Source organism: Callospermophilus lateralis, chromosome 5 (assembly GCF_048772815.1).
Source record: "Callospermophilus lateralis isolate mCalLat2 chromosome 5, mCalLat2.hap1, whole genome shotgun sequence".
NCBI lineage: Eukaryota > Metazoa > Chordata > Mammalia > Rodentia > Sciuridae > Callospermophilus > Callospermophilus lateralis.
This window is the reverse complement of record NC_135309.1, coordinates 33,034,832-33,054,295: the sequence shown is the minus strand read 5'-3', so window position 1 is coordinate 33,054,295 and position 19,464 is coordinate 33,034,832. Positions and strand designations below refer to the sequence as shown.

The 19,464-nt window shown below is 43.0% G+C and overlaps 1 protein-coding gene across 1 annotated transcript in view; it reads right to left on the bottom strand.

The window, feature by feature from the left end:
• The window catches only part of Glra1 (glycine receptor alpha 1), an 85,342-nt gene that overhangs the window by 30,133 nt on the left and 35,745 nt on the right, over nucleotides 1-19,464 (bottom strand). Inside the window, exons 2-3 of the mRNA XM_076855746.2 lie at nucleotides 19,205-19,332; nucleotides 13,487-13,554 (exon numbers count right to left, since the gene is read on the bottom strand). Coding sequence (XP_076711861.1) covers nucleotides 13,487-13,554; nucleotides 19,205-19,332 — 196 coding nt within the window. The remainder of the gene's footprint in view (nucleotides 1-13,486; nucleotides 13,555-19,204; nucleotides 19,333-19,464) is intronic.

The following is a 19,464-nucleotide window of genomic DNA, read 5'->3' as shown; positions in this document are numbered from 1 at the left end:
TCACTATTTGCGGATGATATGATCCTATACCTAGAAGACACAAAAGGGTCTACAAAGAAACTACTAGAGCTAATAAATGAATTCAGCAAAGTGGCTGGATATAAAATCAACACGCATAAATCAAAGGCATTCCTGTATATCAGCGACAAATCTTCTGAACTGGAAATGAGGACATCTACCCCATTCACAATAGCCTCAAAAAAAATAAAATACTTGGGAATCAACCTAACAAAAGAGGTGAAAGATTTATACAATGAAAACTATAGAACCCTAAAGAGAGAAATAGAAGAAGATCTCAGAAGATGGAAAAATATACCCCGTTCATGGATAGGCAAAACTAACATCATCAAAATGGCAATATTACCAAAAGTTCTCTATAGGTTCAATGCAATGCCAATCAAAATCCCAACGGCATTTCTTGTAGAAATAGATAAAGCAATCATGAAATTCATATGGAAAAATAAAAGACCCAGAATAGCAAAAGCAATTCTAAGCAGGAAGTGTGAATCAGGAGGTGTAGCGATACCAGATTTCAAACTGTACTACAAAGCAATAGTAACAAAAACAGCATGGTACTGGTACCAAAACAGGCGGGTGGACCAATGGTATAGAATAGAGGACACAGAAACCAATCCACAAAATTACAACTATCTTATATTCGATAAAGGGGCTAAAAGCATGCAATGGAGGAAGGATAGCATCTTCAACAAATGGTGCTGGGAAAACTGGAAATCTATATGCAATAAAATGAAACTGAATCCCCTCCTCTCGCCATGCACAAAAGTTAACTCAAAATGGATCAAGGACCTTGATATCAAATCAGAGACTATGCGTCTGATAGATGAAAAGGTTGGCTCCGATCTACATATTGTGGGGTCGGGCTCCAAATTCCTTAATAGGACACCCATAGCACAAGAGTTAAAAACAAGAATCAACAAATGGGACTTACTTAAACTAAAAAGTTTTTTTCTCAGCAAGAGAAACAATAAGAGAGGTAAATAGGGAGCCTACATCATGGGAACAAATTTTTACTCCTCACACTTCAGATAGAGCCCTAATATCCAGAGTATACAAAGAACTCAAAAAATTAAACAATAAGAAAACAAATAACCCAATCAACAAATGGGCCAAAGACCTGAACAGACACTTCTCAGAGGAGGACATACAATCAATCAACAAGTACATGAAAAAATGCTCACCATCTCTAGCAGTCAGAGAAATGCAAATCAAAACCACCCTAAGATACCACCTCACTCCAGTAAGATTGGCAGCCATTATGAAGTCGAACAATAACAAGTGCTGGCGAGGATGTGGGGAAAAGGGTACTCTTATACATTGCTGGTGGGACTGCAAAATGGTGAGGCCAATATGGAAAGCAGTATGGAGATTCCTGGGAAAGCTGGGAATGGAACCACCATTTGACCCAGCTATTGCCCTTCTCGGACTATTCCCTGAAGACCTCAAAAGAGCGTACTACAGGGATACTGCCACATCGATGTTCATAGCAGCACAATTCACAATAGCTAGACTGTGGAACCAACCCCGATGCCCCTCAATAGATGAATGGATAAAAAAAATGTGGCATTTATACACAATGGAGTACTACGCAGCACTAAGAAATGACAAAATCATGGAATTTGCAGGGAAATGGATGGCACTAGAGCAGATTATGCTAAGTGAAGCTAGCCAATCCCTAAAAAACAAATGCCAAATGTCTTCTTTGATATAATGAGAGCAACCAAGAACAGAGCAGGGAGGAAGAGCAGGAGGAAAAGATTAACAATAAGCAGAGTCATGAAGTGGGAGGGAAAGGGAGAGAAAAGGAAAATTGCTTGGAAATGGAAGGAGACCCTCATTGTTATACAAAATTACATATAAGAGTTTGTGAGGGGAATGGGGAAAAAATAAGGAGAGAAATGAATTACAGTAGATGGGGTAGAAAGAGAAGATGGGAGGGGAGGGGAGGGGGGATAGTAGAGGATAGGAAAGGTAACAGAATACAACAGTTACTATTATGGTATTATGTAAAAATGTGGATGTGTAACCGATGTGATTCTGCAATCTTTGTAATGTTTTGAATAACCAATAAAAAAAAAAAAGTTTTATAGGATTAGAAAAAGGGAAAGAAGGGAAGGGTAGGGGAATGGGACTAGGAAAGATAGTAGAATGAATCGGACATTACTATCCTATGTGCATATATGATTATATGACCAATGTAATCCTATGTGATGTACAACCAGAGAATGAGAAGTTATATCCATATATGTATGTTAAAATACATGCTACTATCATGTATAATTAGAACAAATAAGAAAGTTTTATAGGCAAATTAAAAAAAAAAAAAAAAAAAAAGAAAACCTTGTAAAAGAACAACGGAGGGCTTTTTCTATCAGATATGGACATAAAAGTTTAAATCAGAGTGATTAAAGGATTGGTGTTAGTCTAGGAACAGGTAGAACAACAGAGCAAGGTTGTGTTATGGTTTGGAGGTGAGTTGTCCCCCAAAAGCTCATGTGTGAGACAATGCAAGAAGGTTTGGAGGAGAAATGATTGGTTTATAAGAGCCTTAACCAAATCAGTGAATTAATCACCTGATGGGATTAAGTGAGAGGAAACTAAAGGCAGGTTGGGTGTGGCTGGAAGAGGTGGGGACATTGGGAGTGTGTCTTTGGGGCATATATTTGTCTCTTGCTAGTGGAGTTTCTCTCTGCTTCCTGATCATCATGTGAGATGCTTCCTTCTGCCACACTCTTCTGCCATGATACTCTGCCTCACCTCGAGCCTGGAAGAATGGAGCCAGCCTCCAAGGACTGAGACCTCTGAAACCATGAGCCCCTAAATAAACTTTTCCTGCCCTCAGATTGTTCTTGTCTGGTCTTTTAGTCACAGCAGCAAGAAAGCGGACTAGAACAGGAAATAAACTGGAACTAGAAACTGAAAATGTATATATAGGGATTTAGTGGATGAGAAAGGTAAAATTTCAAATTGTTGGAGAAATAATAGCTATTTTACTAATGGCATCGGAATAATTGATATCTAATCAGAGAAAAATAGAATTAGACAACTAAATCCATAGAAGATTAGATTCCAAATGGAGGTACATATAAAAAATGTCTATATTATTCAAAATGCTCACTGAACTTATGCAAAGATACTCAAATTCACTAGGAATTTGGAGTATAAATCAAAAAAGACAATCATGCACCATTTTGAAATCACATTTGATGAAAAAAAATAAAGCTTAATAATGTCTTGGATTGGCAAGGATGGAGAGTAACGAACACTACTGAAGGGAATGTAAATTACTGAAGTGTCACTGGAAGGAAACTGGGTAATAGTATCTATCAATGCACATTGGAAATTAACATAGAATTATGCAGCAGAATGTTCATTGTGATATTGTTCATAATAGTGAGAATCGAGATGGACCTAAAGGTGCATCATGGGGAAAGTATCTGAAAACCATGAAACAGTGGTGTGTCCACACCATGGAATGTTATAGGGCAAAGTCCAGAAGCATAAATGGCATCATTATATCGTGTACTTAATGTAATATTAATAAGTCATTTGTTATGACCTCTCCCACATTTCCAAATTTCTGACCTGAAGAGAGTTAAAGAGAATGAGGTAGACCTAGATGTGGTGATGTTGACAGAGATGCCCAGCCAGGGTGGAAGGAGGAAAAGCAAATTGTGTTATTCAAAGGCATGCATGTGTACTTAAATGTATGTATATTCAAAGGAAGGTGACTGGTCGCGTGTACACTACATTTTATTTGTAGTGGTTACCTCAGGGTAAAAAAATAGGAATTGAGGGGAGGTAGAGCAGGAGTGTTCTTATTTCTCTCTTGCTCTATTTTCCTTCCTTCCTTCCTTCCTTTCTTCCTTCCTTCCTTCCTTCCTTCCTCCCTTCCTCTCTCTTTCTCTCTTTTTTCCTTTGGTACCAGAGATTGAACCCAGGCATGCTTAGTCACATCCCTTTTTAATTTTTTATTTTGAGATAGGGTCTCACTGAGTTGCTTAGGCCTCACTAAGTTGCTGAGACTGGTTTGAACTTGTGATCTTCCTGCTTCAACCTCTGAGGGATTACAGACGTGCACCACAGTGCCTGGCTCTTGCTCTATTTTCTTTTCTTTTAATTTTTTTTGTAATTGTAGATGGACAGAATGCCTTTATTTTATTTGTTTTCTCTTTAAGTGGTGCTAAGGATCGAACCCAGTGCCTCACACGTGCTAGGCAAACACTCTGCCACTGAGCTACAGCCCCAGCCCATCTTGCTCTTTTTTCAGTTGGATTAATTGCAAAAAGATTGTTTTCAAATATTACTCAGGTACATATATAATGGAGTTCTACTCAGCCAGAAAAAAGAATGAAATTATCGCATCTGTTGGTAAATAGATGAAAATGGAGACTATCAAGCACAGTGAAAAAAGCCAAACTCAGAAATTCATATGCAGAAGCTAGAGTACAATGTAAGAGGAAGGGAAGAATAGGATGATATAAAGAACCAATCAAATACAAATTAATAGATGAGTGAAAGGAAGTGGAGTAAAGGAAGGGGAATGGGAAGGGAAGGTAGGACAGGAGGGAAAATGGAGGGGTGATCATGAACTGAAATCAATTTCCATGCACGTATGAGTCTCTCAGGATGAATCCGATTACTATGTATAGCTATAAAGCGCTAATAGAAAAAGTAATGCTTTGCACAATTTACAATAGCTAAATTGTGGAACCAATCTAGATGCCCTTCAGTAGATGAATGGATAGGGAAAATGTGGTATATATACACAATGGAATATTACTCAGCATTAAAAGAAATAAAATCATGGCATTTGCCAGTAAATGGATGGAGTTAGAGAATATGATGCTAAGTGAAGTTAGCCAATCCCCCCAAAACAACTGTCAAATGTTGTCTCTGATATGTGGATTCTGCTCCATAATGGGGATTGGGGGATGGAAGCATGGGAGGAATGGAGGAACTTTGGATAGGGCAAAAGGGAGGGAAGGGGAGGGAGGGGACATGGGAGTAGAAAAGTCAGACATCATTACCCTAGGTACTTGTAGGAAGACACAAATGATGTGACTCTACATTGTGTACAACCAGAGACATGAAAAAATTATGCTCTTTTTGTGTACTATGAATTGAATTGCATTCTACTGTCATGCATAACAAACAGAATAAATACATAAATAGATTAATTCAATATACCAGAATAAGGATGATGACGCCATCCCTTTGCTCTGCTCTGACCACTCCTGGGTTATTAAGATGGAAATCAGTGCATGGATGCAATCTAAGGAGAGGGCCCCACGTGCATAGTAAAGAGATTGACATCTAGAGAGAATGGTTGAAGAGGCCAGGCTTGGGAAGTGTCCAGAGAGCCAACTTCATTTATTTAAAGGGTTGTCAGGTAAATAGATTGTTTCTGTGTAGCGACGGGGTCAGGACTCAAACTACTGGTAAGTAGAGATTTGAGAGTTGTCCAAAGATGAAAGGGCTGCTGGGTGAGGTAGTAGAGTCTCTATCACTGGTGCTATGCAAGCAGGAACTACTTGGCCACGATGTTTGTGGCAGGGATTCCAACAACAGATGAAGGTCAGACTAGAGAATGTCCAAGGTTAATTCTTTTCACAAACACTGATTAGCTCCTATGATTCAAGCCATGTGTTGGGCCCTGGAAATGTACAGCTGATTAAGAGAGACAAGGTCTCCCTGCTCTTGGTGAAAAAAGCAAACAAGTCAATGGATGGACAAATAAGAAGCTTCAAAATTTTAGGTATTGCTCTGAGGATAGAGAACATGGTGATGTGGTAGAGAGTAGCTAGGAAGGGGAGCAAGTTTTTGGGCAAGAGGGTTGGGATACCTGAGCTGAGAGCTAAAGGATGAGAAGGAGCCAATCCTGCAGAGATCTTTCTGGGTAGAGGGAACAGAATAAGTAAGAGAATTAGGAGGCAGGAGAATTCTGTGATCTGACCTGGGGTTTCAAATGAACCCCCAAGCAACAGTCGGAAGTGGAAGGGGACAGGAGGAGCAGAGGGAGGGAAGTCAGGCGACTGTTTTTGTCAAGCAAGAGAGAGAGATGATGTCAGTTTTAACTAGAGTTGACAGAGATGATGTCAGTTTTAACAGATGGATTCCTAGGATTCACAATATCTTTCGCTCAACCCAGTTGAATGGCAACAGGCAGTGAATGCTTCCTAGCCAAGTGTTAATATTTGTGGTTGGGCTGAAGGGGTTTAGTCTCTTTGTGAGGAAACCTTTTCCTATATCTTTTTTTCCCCCTGTTTTTCCTATATCTTGAGGTCTTGTTTGCAAATACCCGAAGGGATGGATGGGCAGAGTCTTGCCGAACCATTTATAATCTGTTCACTCTGATGGAACTTTTCCCGTTCCTCATAAATAAATGTTCTGATAGAATTAAATAAATACCATTTAGTATTTTATTGGAAAAACCCTGGGGCTGAAGACCAGGATGAGGTCATGTCATCACGTGGCTCTGCCATCTCATCTCATCTCTTTACCTTTTGCGGTACTGGGGTGGGAACCCAGGGCCTTGCACGTGAGAGGCAAGTGCTCTACCCTGGCGCTACACCCCCAGCGGCCATCTCCCTCTTGCCTCATGCTTAGCAATGGTCCAGGCCAAGGACAGGCCTCCAGGAGTCAGGGGGCCTGGAGATCAGAACTGCCTTTTATAATCCTCCCATGGTTTTTTCCCCTTATGTTTTTATCCTTTTCATCAGCTGGAAAAACTTGTGTGTATCAAGACTCTCTGAGCCCCATTTTCCTCATCTATAAAATGAGGCTGTTGTATTATATGACCTAATTACCATAATTCATTAACCACAATTATCTGGCTTTCAGAAAAGTATTCAATACATGACAAACACCAATACAAAACCTCACACTCCATTCACGGCAGAGCTTTTAGAAAGACCTTATCTGTATGCCGTCTTTGTATTCGTTTGCCTTTTGCTTTCTTTATGCCTCTGAAATCACTTTCCCTAATTTCGTACGTGTTCCCTCCTCCTATGTCTCTCTGCCAAACCTACGGATGCTGTTCTCTTTTCCTCTATGTATCTATTTATTTTATTCATCCATTGGGTGCTGGGGATCAAAGCGAGGGCCTCACCCATGCTAGACAAGTGCTCTACCACTAAGCTACATCCCCAGCCCTTATGCTATAGTCTTACTGGACCTTCCTCCTCTTTTGGCACTACTGAGCACAGACCCATTTTTTCAAAGCCCTCATCCTTTGAGTCATCCCCTGAAACTGTGCTCTCTTGGAAGATTTTAACATGGAGAATAGCACGATCAGATTGCTCCGGTAGCAAAATTACTCCAAATCACAGAGCAGCGCTTTTCACAGTGCTTGGCACATGATAACGCATTCAGTAAGTACTAGCTTGTGGTACTTTTGGTTATTAGTATTCTCTGTGTTCTATAACACCCTGTGCATACCTCTGTAATCTCACTCATCAGACTCTACTATTATCTTTGGTTTCTTTGCCCAATAGATTCCTTGAAAACGCAGACCTACTATTCCCTGATGCCTTGTTCCTGTTTATTTCTAAAAACTTGGGAGGAGTGTACTCTTGAGGCAGGGCCATGTGTCTTTATTTCAGTGGTAAAATGGGAGCAGATGTGGCCGATGTCACTTATAGGTAAAAAGCATTTACTTGTCTCTTGTTATGGATCGAATGTTTGTGTCTCTCCAAAATTTATAAGAGGATCCTCTGACACCCAGTGGGAATGTATTGGCGGGTCTTTTAGGAGGTGAAGTGAGGTCATAATGGTGAGGCCCTAATCTGATAGGATTAGTGTCTTTAGAAGGAGATGAAAGTGTGTGTGTGTGTGTGTGTGTGTGTTGGTCTGTCTCTCTGTCTGTCTTTCTCTGCATTCAGACAGAAGCAGTCCTACAAGGACATAGTGAGAAGAGAGCTGTCTACAAGCCAGGAAGAGAGGGCCTCACCAGAAACCAACCTTGATGGCACCTGGATCCTGGACTTGTAGCCTCCAGAATGGTGACAAAGTAAATTTCTATGGTTTGGCATTTTGTTATGGTGGCCCAAGCGGACTAATGCACCCGTGCATCCTGCCTTTAATGGAAAATGTGAACTTGTGAGTTGATGTGGAAACGCAGTGCCGAGCCACTGCCCCGAGACAGTAGCCCTGGAGAGTCCTCTAGATCTGCAGCAGGCTTTGTAGGAGGGGTGAATCTTTGTTGTTTTAAGACACTGAGATTTGGGAGTTTATTTGTTTCTGTGAAAATGCTTAGCTTAAAGACCGAAATGGAACTCCAGCCCTAGAGCCTCAACCACACTGAGCACATATAGGACCTTCATAAGTAGGGTGAAAAGAGCCCAGGATTGAAGAGAGAATAGCAAACAGAAAGGCATTTCCCCATGTGTATGTGTTGGAGCCCTTGTGTGATTAGTTCCGCGGATAATAATGTTCTACATCTCTGTAGCAGTCACAGAATGCTTACATCCCCATTGCTCTGAGTAATCTATGCACCATTGTTAGAACAAGGTGCCCGGGGGACCCGAGCCTCATAGGTGGCGGCAGGGCAACAATTCAAACCCTGGTGCCGGGGGTTTGGATCACTGTCTCCCAGGGCGCACACGACCACGGCGCTTTCGTAAGCACACGTGTTCAGAGAAGTTGGCTTCTAGCTCTAGATCAGGACCCCTTTCTTCCACTCTCTTATGTATTCCTGCATGTACTTTTATCTATTTTATATTTAATTTTTTTTTTTTTAGTTGTTGATAGACCTTTATTTTATTTATGTATATGCAGTGCTGAGAATGTCTCTCACACGTGCCAGGCAAGTGCACGACCCCTGAGCCACAGACCCAGCCCATGGACTTTTACCTTCCTATTAGGCAGATTCAAAAAGAGCCCTGGGAAGGTCAGATGAAGGACAGGCCAAGTCAGGCTTCCCCGGGACGGGAATGGACCGAGGCCCTGTGGCTTTGCTGGCTGCCTCTCTCTACTCTCGGGTCTGCTAGCTCCAGTGAATAGAGCCAAGCCCTGGGAGGCAGACACTTAGGCCTGGGGACTCCAACTGTCTCCGGAGCTGCTCTGCATCCTGCTGCTCCTGGGAAGCAAACCCAGTCTGGAAAGTTTCTGACACTGGGACTATGTCCATGTGCACAGCCAGCTCTGTGTGGGTGGAGAGCCAGAGCCCAGGGCTGACACCGCGGCACCTATTAGCTCTGTGTTCACGGGCAAGTTCAATCCTCTCTCCAGCCGCCTGTTTCTGTGTCTGTTCAAAGGAGCTCCCTTTCGCTTCTAATTCCCTATAATGGAAGGAGACAAGCAATGGCTGGGAAAGCCCAAACATCCAGGAAACAGATATTTCTATTTGGCTTAGGAAACCATGTGCTGGGGTCAGAGAGCTCTGATTTCAAATTCTACCTCTCCTATTCATTAGCTATGTATCTTTGGGTAAATAACCTAACCTTTCTGATCCTCAGTTTTCTCACTTATAAACTGGGTATATAACCTTCCCTACTTTCTGGGGGTTATTGTGAGGCTGAAATGAGGTGATATACACAGAATTGCTTCACACACTGCCTGACACAGGGTAGCATCTGAAATGTTCTTTGAGAACAAGCTGTTGTTCGTGTTGTTATATGAATACAGGTGCAGCATTGCTCCCCAAGAACACTTGGAGTGACAGGTGAAAGGCCCCGGTGGGAAAGTGGTCCAAAGGGGGTTGGTAGGGTCTTGGGGAGAAAGAAGATGAAGGGAGGAGAAACCTAGAGAGCGTGGGGCCTGGCTTTCTGTCCCCCTGTTTCATGCCATGTGACCTTGCTCAAGGGACTATGTCACATCAGCCATCAGATTCTCTCTGTAAAACTGGGCTAGACAGTTTCTAGAGCCTCCCCCCCAGGTTTGAGATTCTAGTTTTTTTTTTTTTTTCCTTCTAAATTATCTGCAAAGAAAATTTAACACATACAGATAATTAAGAAGCTCATGAAAAAATTCACCATATCTCCAAAGGTGCAAACTGGAAATGGCACCCCTGCCCTGCCTTGGATTACCTTAATAAATAGGAGGGAGCAACGTGAACCGTGAACCTCTCCTAAGGAAGCTCTCACTGCCCAGCCTTCAGTTCCTCTCTAAAGATGATTAATCTTCACCGAAGGGGCCATCTCCTCTGGGCTTCTTTTATTGGCCACCTCCATTATCAGTTGGTGTGTGAGCCCGCATAATCTGGGGTTAGATTTCTTTTCCTTCTCTTTCTTTTTTATTTTTCTTTTTTGTTCTTTTTTTTTTTTTTGGTGGGGGGGTAGTACTGCAGATAGAAGCCAAGGGTGTTCTACCACTGAGTTACACTCCCCAGCCCTTTGTATTTCATTTTGAGACAGAGTCTTGATAAGTTGCTGAGGCTGGCCTCCGATTTGTGATCCTCCTGCCTCAGTCTCCTGAGTAGCTGGGATTACAGGTGTGTGTGTCACTGTACCCATTATGGATTTTCACTTTTGAGAACACTTTGGTTTTTGCTTCTCTGTGATTTGTAGGTCTCTGGCCCCCGGTTCCTTGAGCTCTTCGCTGTTGTGGCAGTGCGGTAGAGAACACTTATCTATGGGTTCTGAACATCAGGTCTCATTCTTTCTTGGTCTCTAACTGCCTCTGTGATGTAAGTTCTCCATGTTGGCTTCCCCAGCTGTAAAATGGGGTGTAAGCCAGGTCCACTTCACAGAGTGGTGGGAAGACCCAGCATTTGGTGAAGGAATCAAGTGGGCAGGTGAATGGGAAAACGTGAGGATGAAGGCAGGTGACATTTAGTAACAACCGCCAACTTTCATTGCCTGTGTGCTTCGAGTCAGGCCCTGTGCTTAGCACTTTTCACACTGTCTCTTCTGACAACAGGTCACGAGATGAGGCCATCTCTATTTCCATTTTACAGTTGAGGAAGCTGACTCAGGTGGCCTTGCCCAAGGTCACAGTGCTGAGTCTCAGATTTTGTCTGGGTCTTGAAGACAGTGCCTTGATCACTGTGCTATACTGTCACTCTAGAAAGCAAAAAGTGGCAAGAAGGAGGGGTAGAAGACATGGGGGTAGGGAAGGGAGAAACCAAGGCTCAGAGAAGTCTAGGGATTGTTCATGAACACACAGCTAATTAGTGTAAGTGTTGGGGCTTCAGTGTCCAGAATCTCCACCACCATCATCATCATCGTCATTATCTTTAGCCAAAATATTTAGTAACATTCATAAAGCATTTACTGAGATGAATACTTTCCTGCATATGGTACACGTAATAACCTGATGAGGTCGGTGTGATAATCACTCCTGGGGTTTTACAGATGAGGAACTTGAGGCTTAAAGACATGAAGCAAATAAACTCCTTGCAGATGGAGAGTGAATTCAAATTCAGGTCTGTGACTCTACAGCGGGGCTTTTAATCTCCACCCAGACAGAATCAGGATATGCTCTTATTCTTTCAGGAATCTATTATAAGGAGATAAATCTGTTGGGTCATAAAAGGAAACCAGTGTGAGTAGGAGTGGGAGGGTGCTGTGCAGATACCTGCTCTGACCTCAAAGAGTCAGGCCCCTTACATAACCAGGCGGTCCAGACTGTGACTTGGTTTGTTAACCATCTACCATTGAGGAAGAAGAGTGCAAAGGTAATGGGTAATGCAGGTGCCAGCATGTTTCTGATTTGGGAGGAGAGGAAGGGAAGCAGAGGGCTCCTTCACAATTTTTGTGAGACAGTCTTTCAGGGGGTAGAAAAACTAGGCTCTTTGGCCTGGACACCTGATGAAAAGCAACCACGGTTATTCCTAGTTCACAGTTGCCCTTCATGTACAGGGTCTTCTTGATCGTATCCAGACAAGTCTCCTTGCAAAAGAATAAATTTGGGGACATTTGCTCCATGACCTACAGAGCCTAGTGATTTTTGCCAGTCGTTGACTAAAAATTTAAATCTAATCTTCATAAACGTTTTTAGGAGTGAATAATGGTTCGAACTCACAAACAAATAGATCCTATTTGCTTTATTTATTTAAAAATTATTAAGTGCCTACTATTGAACCCCTGAGCTAGATGCTGAGGTGGCTCCAGGAAATGGAGAAGATTCTAGCCTGCAAAGAACGTACATTATAGTCATAGGAGGGACAAAGAATACAGATGGGTACAGTGGCAAGTGTCATTGAGGAAATAGTAAAATGTGTCTTGACATAACAGAAGAGACCCAAGGCGTCTAAACCCACACACACATGCACACACATGTTGGAGAGGGAAGACGCTCTGTGGAGGGACTTCTAAGCACAGTCTTGAAGGAGAATAGGAGTTGGCGAGGGAAAGAGGCTGAAGCAGGTGCTTTAGGCAGAGGCCTCACGACATCAGCCAAAGCCTGTGAACCCGAGAGAAGCCGTCTGTGTGGCGAATGCTGAGCAATGGGCATAACTAGCGTGCGGTGGGCGAGAGAAGAGATGAAGCGGATCAGGATCACATAGGGCCTTAAAGGCTTTGCAAGGAATTTGGGTTTAGAGCAGAAGCGGGTGGGCAGCCACCAGGAAGGCTTAAGCAAGGGAGTGGGGTGGCTAGATGTGTGTCTGAGAAATGCTGCTTTGCGGGATCGACTGGAGTGGGGCAAGAAGGCTTTGTAGGAATGTGCGCAAGCCATGACGACCACTTGAACTGGAGAAAGGGCAGGTGAGTGGAGAAATGGATGATTTCGAGAGCTCAGGGCAGCAGTATACATGGCACTTGGCTTCACTGGCTGCCTGTCTCTCTGCTCAGAGGGTTGATTTTTGGTTGCTCTGATTATTTTTTTCACAGTCTAGATCATTCTGTTCACATGAGTACAATCAATTTATTTTTTGTTTGTTTCCAAAGGTTAAGAAAAATGTTCGTCATTCGAATATATCTGTGATCATTAACGTAATATGCACTCCTTGTAGAGATTTGAAAAATACAGCAATACTGAAAGAATAAAATAAAAATTATCTGTAAGTCAGTGATTCGGAGACAATTGCTATTAACACCAATTTTTGCTTTATAGTCTTTTTTTTCCTTGTATAATTGATCTATTTTAAGCTTTTATTGCAGAAAAATTTTAAATACATTAACAAGTGGAGCAAATTGCACAGTTAACCCAACATATCATTTCAGCTTCTAGAACCAGAAGTCTTCTGCCATTCTGCAGTCAAATTTTAAATATATGACCAGGTTTTCACATTTTCTTGTAATCTAAAAATTTAGCTTGTTGAATAGTTTTGTTTTTTTAACAGGCAGGTGTTAGCCCTGTTATTATCATTATTATTATTTTTTTATCCATTTTCATATGTTGTGTATATACCCACAGCTCTGAATAGGACAGTAAAAACACTGGAGCCCTGTGGTTTACCACTGAGACCTGACAATAAAACACTGAGTCTCTACCTCCTTGGGGAAGATCAATACAGAGGATAACTATTTCCGGGAGAGACATATTCCCAGAGGGGAAGTAGCAGCTTGTATTTTGACTCACTCACCATGGTTGTCTCAGCAATGGATCCGAAGCTGTTGATGAAAATGTTGCAGCTCACATTCACGGGAGGACCTGCCAATCAAGAGAGATTCCTGCTTAGCCTCGGGCCATGGAGAAATCCACAGTATAGGACCTATTCCAGAACACTGACTTCAGGGACCGGTCCCCTTAGTAGAAGACCTCCTTACTTGCCTGCTACCCCACCCCCAAGCACGGGAGAGGTGGGGGGGGGCCTCCATTTAACATCTCTATGCCAGACTTCCTTGTCCCCAGGTGAGCAGCAGGTATAGAACACCAGAGGCTGAGCTGAGATGTGCTTTCATTAACACAGGATGATTCATCAAGCTGCCATATGGTTGAAATCCCTTCTCCAAACCCCACTGGCTGCCTCCTAATTTATGTCTGAAATGTATTTATGGCTCCAACATTTGGAGGCCATCTTGGGAATCGCAAGGAACAGCAAGTTCCTTGCCTTGAACTTATGAACTAAGAATGATTGCTTGAAAGGGCGATGATAGGAATTACCAGTGGAGAATCCAGAGGGAATCTCAAGGAAAGTCCACATATTTGTTAAACATTTTCAAGGCAAGTTTTTTTTTTTTTTTTTTAAATTTAATTTAATTTATTATTTTTTTAATCTTACAGCCAAAGATAGGAAAGAAGTGGAGGAATATTTACTGCACTGTATCTCCTTGTTGGAGAGCATTCTGTCTATCTGGAGCCCCATTTCTTTCTTTTATCATATTTATTATAGCAGTTATCATTTACCAGGCAATATAGCATTTGCTGCTGTGCTAAGTTTTACTAAAGATCATCTCATTGCATTCTCCCAACAACTTCATGAGAAGGAATGGTGATGTTACTTCTCTTGCTGATGAGGAAACAGAGGCTCTGAGAGGTTAAGTTATTTGTCTATGGCCACCACTGCTAGTCAATGGTTGAGCCAGAGTTTGAGTTAAGATTTGTCTTCTACCAAAGGTGGTCATCATAATGTCTACACTCTAGGAGAGATTCAGGGGAAGGAAGAGGCATGCTCGAGTTTCAGACAGTGGCAGAATCCAGAATTTTAATCACTGGGTTTCCACATTTGCTGACAAGAGCATCAGTGTAAAATAATAAAAGAGGAATGCAAGACCTTGGGTACGGGTGATAAAAACAGCAGGAGTCAGCTAGAGAGCTTGCCTAGCATGTGTGAGGCACTGGGTTCTTGACTCTCAGCACTGCATGTAAATAAGTAAAATAAAGGTCCATCAACAACTTAAAAAAATCAAACAAAACAAAACAGCAGGAGTCTAGGTGAGAAAGGTTCTGAAGATTGAGACAGGGAAGACTTTGTAACAGTGATGACCTTGAGCTGAACTTGAGGGTGGTCAGAGCTTCCATAATAGGTCATAATCCTTCAGAGGATGATCGTAGTTTTTGAAAATTTTTTAAGGTCCAATTTCATGTTGATCCCCATGAGGGACTGAGGTAGGCAGAAAAGAATCATTGTCCCCACTTCATTTATGAGCACAGAGTTTTAATAACGGCCTCAGTCTCATTTAGCTAAAAAGTAGCTAACCAAAAAAACCAAAGTTTTCTGATAGTGGAAAGAAGGAAGTAAATCTCTGTCTGTCCTCTGGTATCCAATCCATTCTGTTCTTCTTTAAAAGGTGCCCCAATTATTGTACCCAGACTTAGCCAAGATCTCCTTCCGTTCTGGGACCTTGGTGCATAGGAGGAGTTAGGCTTGGGGTAGAATCCGGGTTCTTCCTCTGCAGGAGTGTCAGGGCCTGTGGAATTTAGGCATGACTCCAAGCACTCATTGGCTGTTTGACCTCAGGAGTGCCCCTCCCATTTGACAGGCCTCAGTTTCCCTAGCCATCTGGAGAGAGAGTAGCTCTTGAACTAGGAAACCATTCTCAGCCCCAGAGGGTTGGGATTATCTTAGGGAAGCTCTCCTCTAAAAACTGCTCTGCTTCAAAATCCTTTTGAATTTCAGAGTTACAAAGTTTCAGGGCTGCAAGATTTCTTACAGGTTACCTCATCCTTGGCTTTTAAAACGAAATGTGCAGACCAGACTCTAATGGGCAGTAGAATTACCCAGGAAACTTGTTAAATTGCAGAATTCCTGGCCCAACCCCACATTTGGTGATGCCAAATCTCTGGAGATGAGCCCTGAGGCTATTGTTCAATGAGTTTCCTGGGTGATGCTCATGCATAGCCAGGTTTGGGGACCAATGCAATACAGCAGCTCTCCTCTCAAGACTGATGCCTTCGAACCTCCAGCAGGGGGATCCTCAGTCTTGAGCCCTTTTCCTAGCTGGATAGCTCTCTGTGTTATTTTTCTCCCCCCTTCATTGAGTGGAAATGTGCCTCATTGTTACTTCCACATAAACAAAAGCTTGTTCTTTTTTTTTTCTCTCCTTTGTTTAGCCTCAGACTTAGGTTTTTCTTTTCATTTAGCCTCATACCATTAAGATGCCCCAAAGAGTTACTGCCCATGGCTAGAAATGACATGCAGGGTTCCCACCCAGGCCCTGCAATTGTCTGGTACTGTGAAGCCCATATAAATTAGATCCTGATTTATGTGTGTGAGAGGGCGCCTGCCAAAAGGACCCCATGGGGAGGCGCGGTTCATTGACATAAATCTGAAATTAAATTATCTCAAGAAAATTACAATCAGGCTGCCTTTGGCAGCAGGATAATGTATATATTTCATTAAATATTAAAGTTTAATTTTGCTTTTGTGTGAGTGTTTGCATCGGGCTGTGCCCCTAATCCTGGGAGCCATCGTAATCCATGAATTCTTAGAAAAAGAGGCAGAACATAAGAGTTGGAAAGGCCTAGTCCTACTGGCTAATTTTACAGATGCTGGAAAACAGAGGCCCAGATACAGTGAATGATTTATTCAGGGTCACACGCATCATGTACATGGGCGGAGGATTAGAGTCCAGTTCTAGTGCTTTACAGCTGCAGTATGATTTGCATTACCGATGGGCTCTGTGGACCATGCCTGTGGTTCCTGGCCACCCCTAGCTTTAGGAGCTGGGAAATTTCTGATGCCTTAAGGAAGCTGCTGAGTGATTAATCATTCTGTGGAGTTTCAAAAAAAAAAAAAAAAAAAAAATACTGGCTTCTCCCTATGTGTTGAGATCGTTGGGGGCCTGACCTACGGGCCCTTTTCAGGAGCCCTTTGGGGAAACTTTTTTTGGGCCTAAGTGGAAATGCAAAGGAGATTGTGGGGCTCAGGGGTGGGATATCGCTTCTTATCAGCTTTTTAAACTCTCACCACAGAGAAAGTAGCAAACCCGTCCTTCAGTTCCTAAGGTGACGCTCCAGAGTGGGCAGGGGAAGGGCCCTGATTCAGTGGTCTGGATGAAATAAAATGTTATTTCTTTTCTTTTTCCTGTGGTATTGGGGATTGAACCCAGGGCCTTGTACATGTGAGGCAGGCACTCTACCAACTGAGCTATATTCCCAGCCATAAAATTTTTATTTCTTAAAAGTATTCCCGCTAAGTAAGTAAATAAATGAATGAGTAAACAAGTGTTAGATAAAGAAGGGAATCATAGTAGCTGGATTAAGATCCCTGGTCTTGACAGCATGGTTTGGGAAAGTCATTTAACAGCTCTAAGCCTTCACCTCGCCTATGTGCTGACTCATTGGGTCACTCACTCCTTTATGGAAGGTTTATTGAGGGCCTTTCCTGTGCCCGGATAAGTGACCCACCCTGGGCACACCCACGTGGAACAAATGAAGGAATCTTTGTCAGGAGAGCAAGACCATGACCCCAGAGGGTGAAGTTCTGAGAGAGTCCACCAGGGGGCGTGGCAGACTGGAATTCCTAAGAATGGGACCTGGGTGGGGAGGCTTATAACTCATTCTCCGTGGGTTGGGTTTAGTCAATGATGTTTTTAAACGTGGTGATTTAATTGTCAACTTAGAGAATATTGGATAAAACCCTAGATTTAAGTCCTATGTCAAGGCCTGGCATCCCAGGGCCCACATTCCTTCCTGGCAGGAGCCATAGGCAGGAGTTAAAGAGAGGCCACCCTTTGATAAGCTTGCGTCTTTTTTTTTTTTTTCTCTCCTCATCCTGTTTCATTCATGAAAAATTCTTGCCTGGCCCATCAGGGTATTTGAGATTGTGACCCTGGTGAAGGAACTGGGTCAACGGACTGGGTCAACTATTCTGTGCCTGCAACCTCAGGCCTGACTCACCCGTGTTGCTAATGATGATGGAAAATATGGCCTCAGAGGCAAGGGGCAGGGGCAGGGGTAGTGTAGGAGTGTTAAGGTGAACAGGGTGCGGGGGGTGGGGGGCAAGCACAAACCTAAGTGCATCTCATGGACTGTTTTCTATTTGCAGAGACTTGTGGATAGAGCCCTCTGAGAAGGGGACTCAGAGAACAGGGGCAACCTGAGCCAACATCAAAAAGCCATTACAGCTGTCACATCCCTTGTTTGCTCTTGGACTGGAGCCCAGAGGAGCTGAGGAAGGGCATCTGGAATCAGGAGTTGGTTTGGAGGTTGACCGCGGGTCCCTGGAGTAAGATCTTTGCAGGATTGCTAGGAGGAAGGTCATTAAGACCCCCAGACTTGAACGAGGCAGTTTAAGGTGATTACACCTTCAAGGCCTCAGTAGACATAGAGAACTGTTCTCTTGTTATAGACATTGAGATCTCAAGGCCTATGAGAGTTCAAAGAACCTTCTCAGATCGCCCGGACTAGAGTTCGCAATTTGACAAACCACAGGTGTATCTAGGTCACAAACATGCTTCATTTAAATTGACATGTTTTAGATGTTAGGAAGTCTCATGTAGATCTTGATTTCTGGCTCTTCTCAGACTACTGGGTTCTTTAGTAACATGGGGCCAACATTCCTACAGGACCTGCAGTCTGGAACTTAGGGGAGGCCTCTCTATTCAGAGAAAACTGCACCTCATTTTGTGTATGGTCTGCACACCCCCTATTTTTTCCATGGGAACCTTTCAGCAGATGAATTTGAGTTGGAAGACCTTTATCCAAAACAAATGGAAGTGGAGTTTCTTGGAAAAAGGTGAGGTGGAATTGATGATTATACCCTCTTGTTTCTCCATTTTGGGGCACCTGATGATAACCCCAAAGCTCCACAAAGCATATGTTTTAAAAGCTGCAGGTGTTGCCAACCACATCTCCCAGAGAGAGGGAGTGGCTTATTTAAGAATAAATTTGTAGCTGGGTGCAAGGGTGCATATTTGTAATTCCAGCAGCTCGGGAGGCTGAGGCAGGAGGATCACTAGTTCAAAGCCAGCCTCAGCAAAAGCGAAGTGCTAAGCAACTCAGTGAGATCCTGTCTCTAAATAAAATACAAAATAGGGCTGGGGATGTGGCTCAGGGGTTGAGTACCCCTGAGTTCAATCCCTGGTACTGCCCCTGCCCCCAAAGAGCAAATTTGTGCCTGAGCCAAAACTAGAACCTATTTTTCCACATTCTGTGTTTATCCTCTGTCTACACCAGAGGCAGCAAATAGATATTAATGTACTTACTGACTTCTAGTAGGCAGAAGTACGATTGAGTCAGATTCTCTGAGGCTCTGTCTGGGCTTGGTGGGAGAGGAGACTGAGTAGACTGAATTGATTAGCAATGTCTGTCCTGGGTATAGAAAGAGTCATGGGATTTTACCATCTGCATAAATACCATGTTGTAATTTGGGAAAGCATTTTCTTATGGATCTGAAAGGAATTTTTTTTTTCTCTACCTTTAAAATTGGGCCTGATCCTGGCATCATATCCAGAAGTTCTGCCCATCAGCTTATCCAGGAAATCCGAGGGTGACATCGGCTTGGGCGCAGAGCGGGCAGCTTCAGCCTCCTTAGAAGCAGCAAGGCTAAGAAGAGCAAGAGAAAAGCAAAGGTTAACGGTGACCCTTTCTCATGTGGTGATCAGATCCCAGCCTTGTCCAGCCCTGTGGAGCCACTGGAGAGTTCTAGCCCCAGGAACAGATCATATGGTCTCTAAT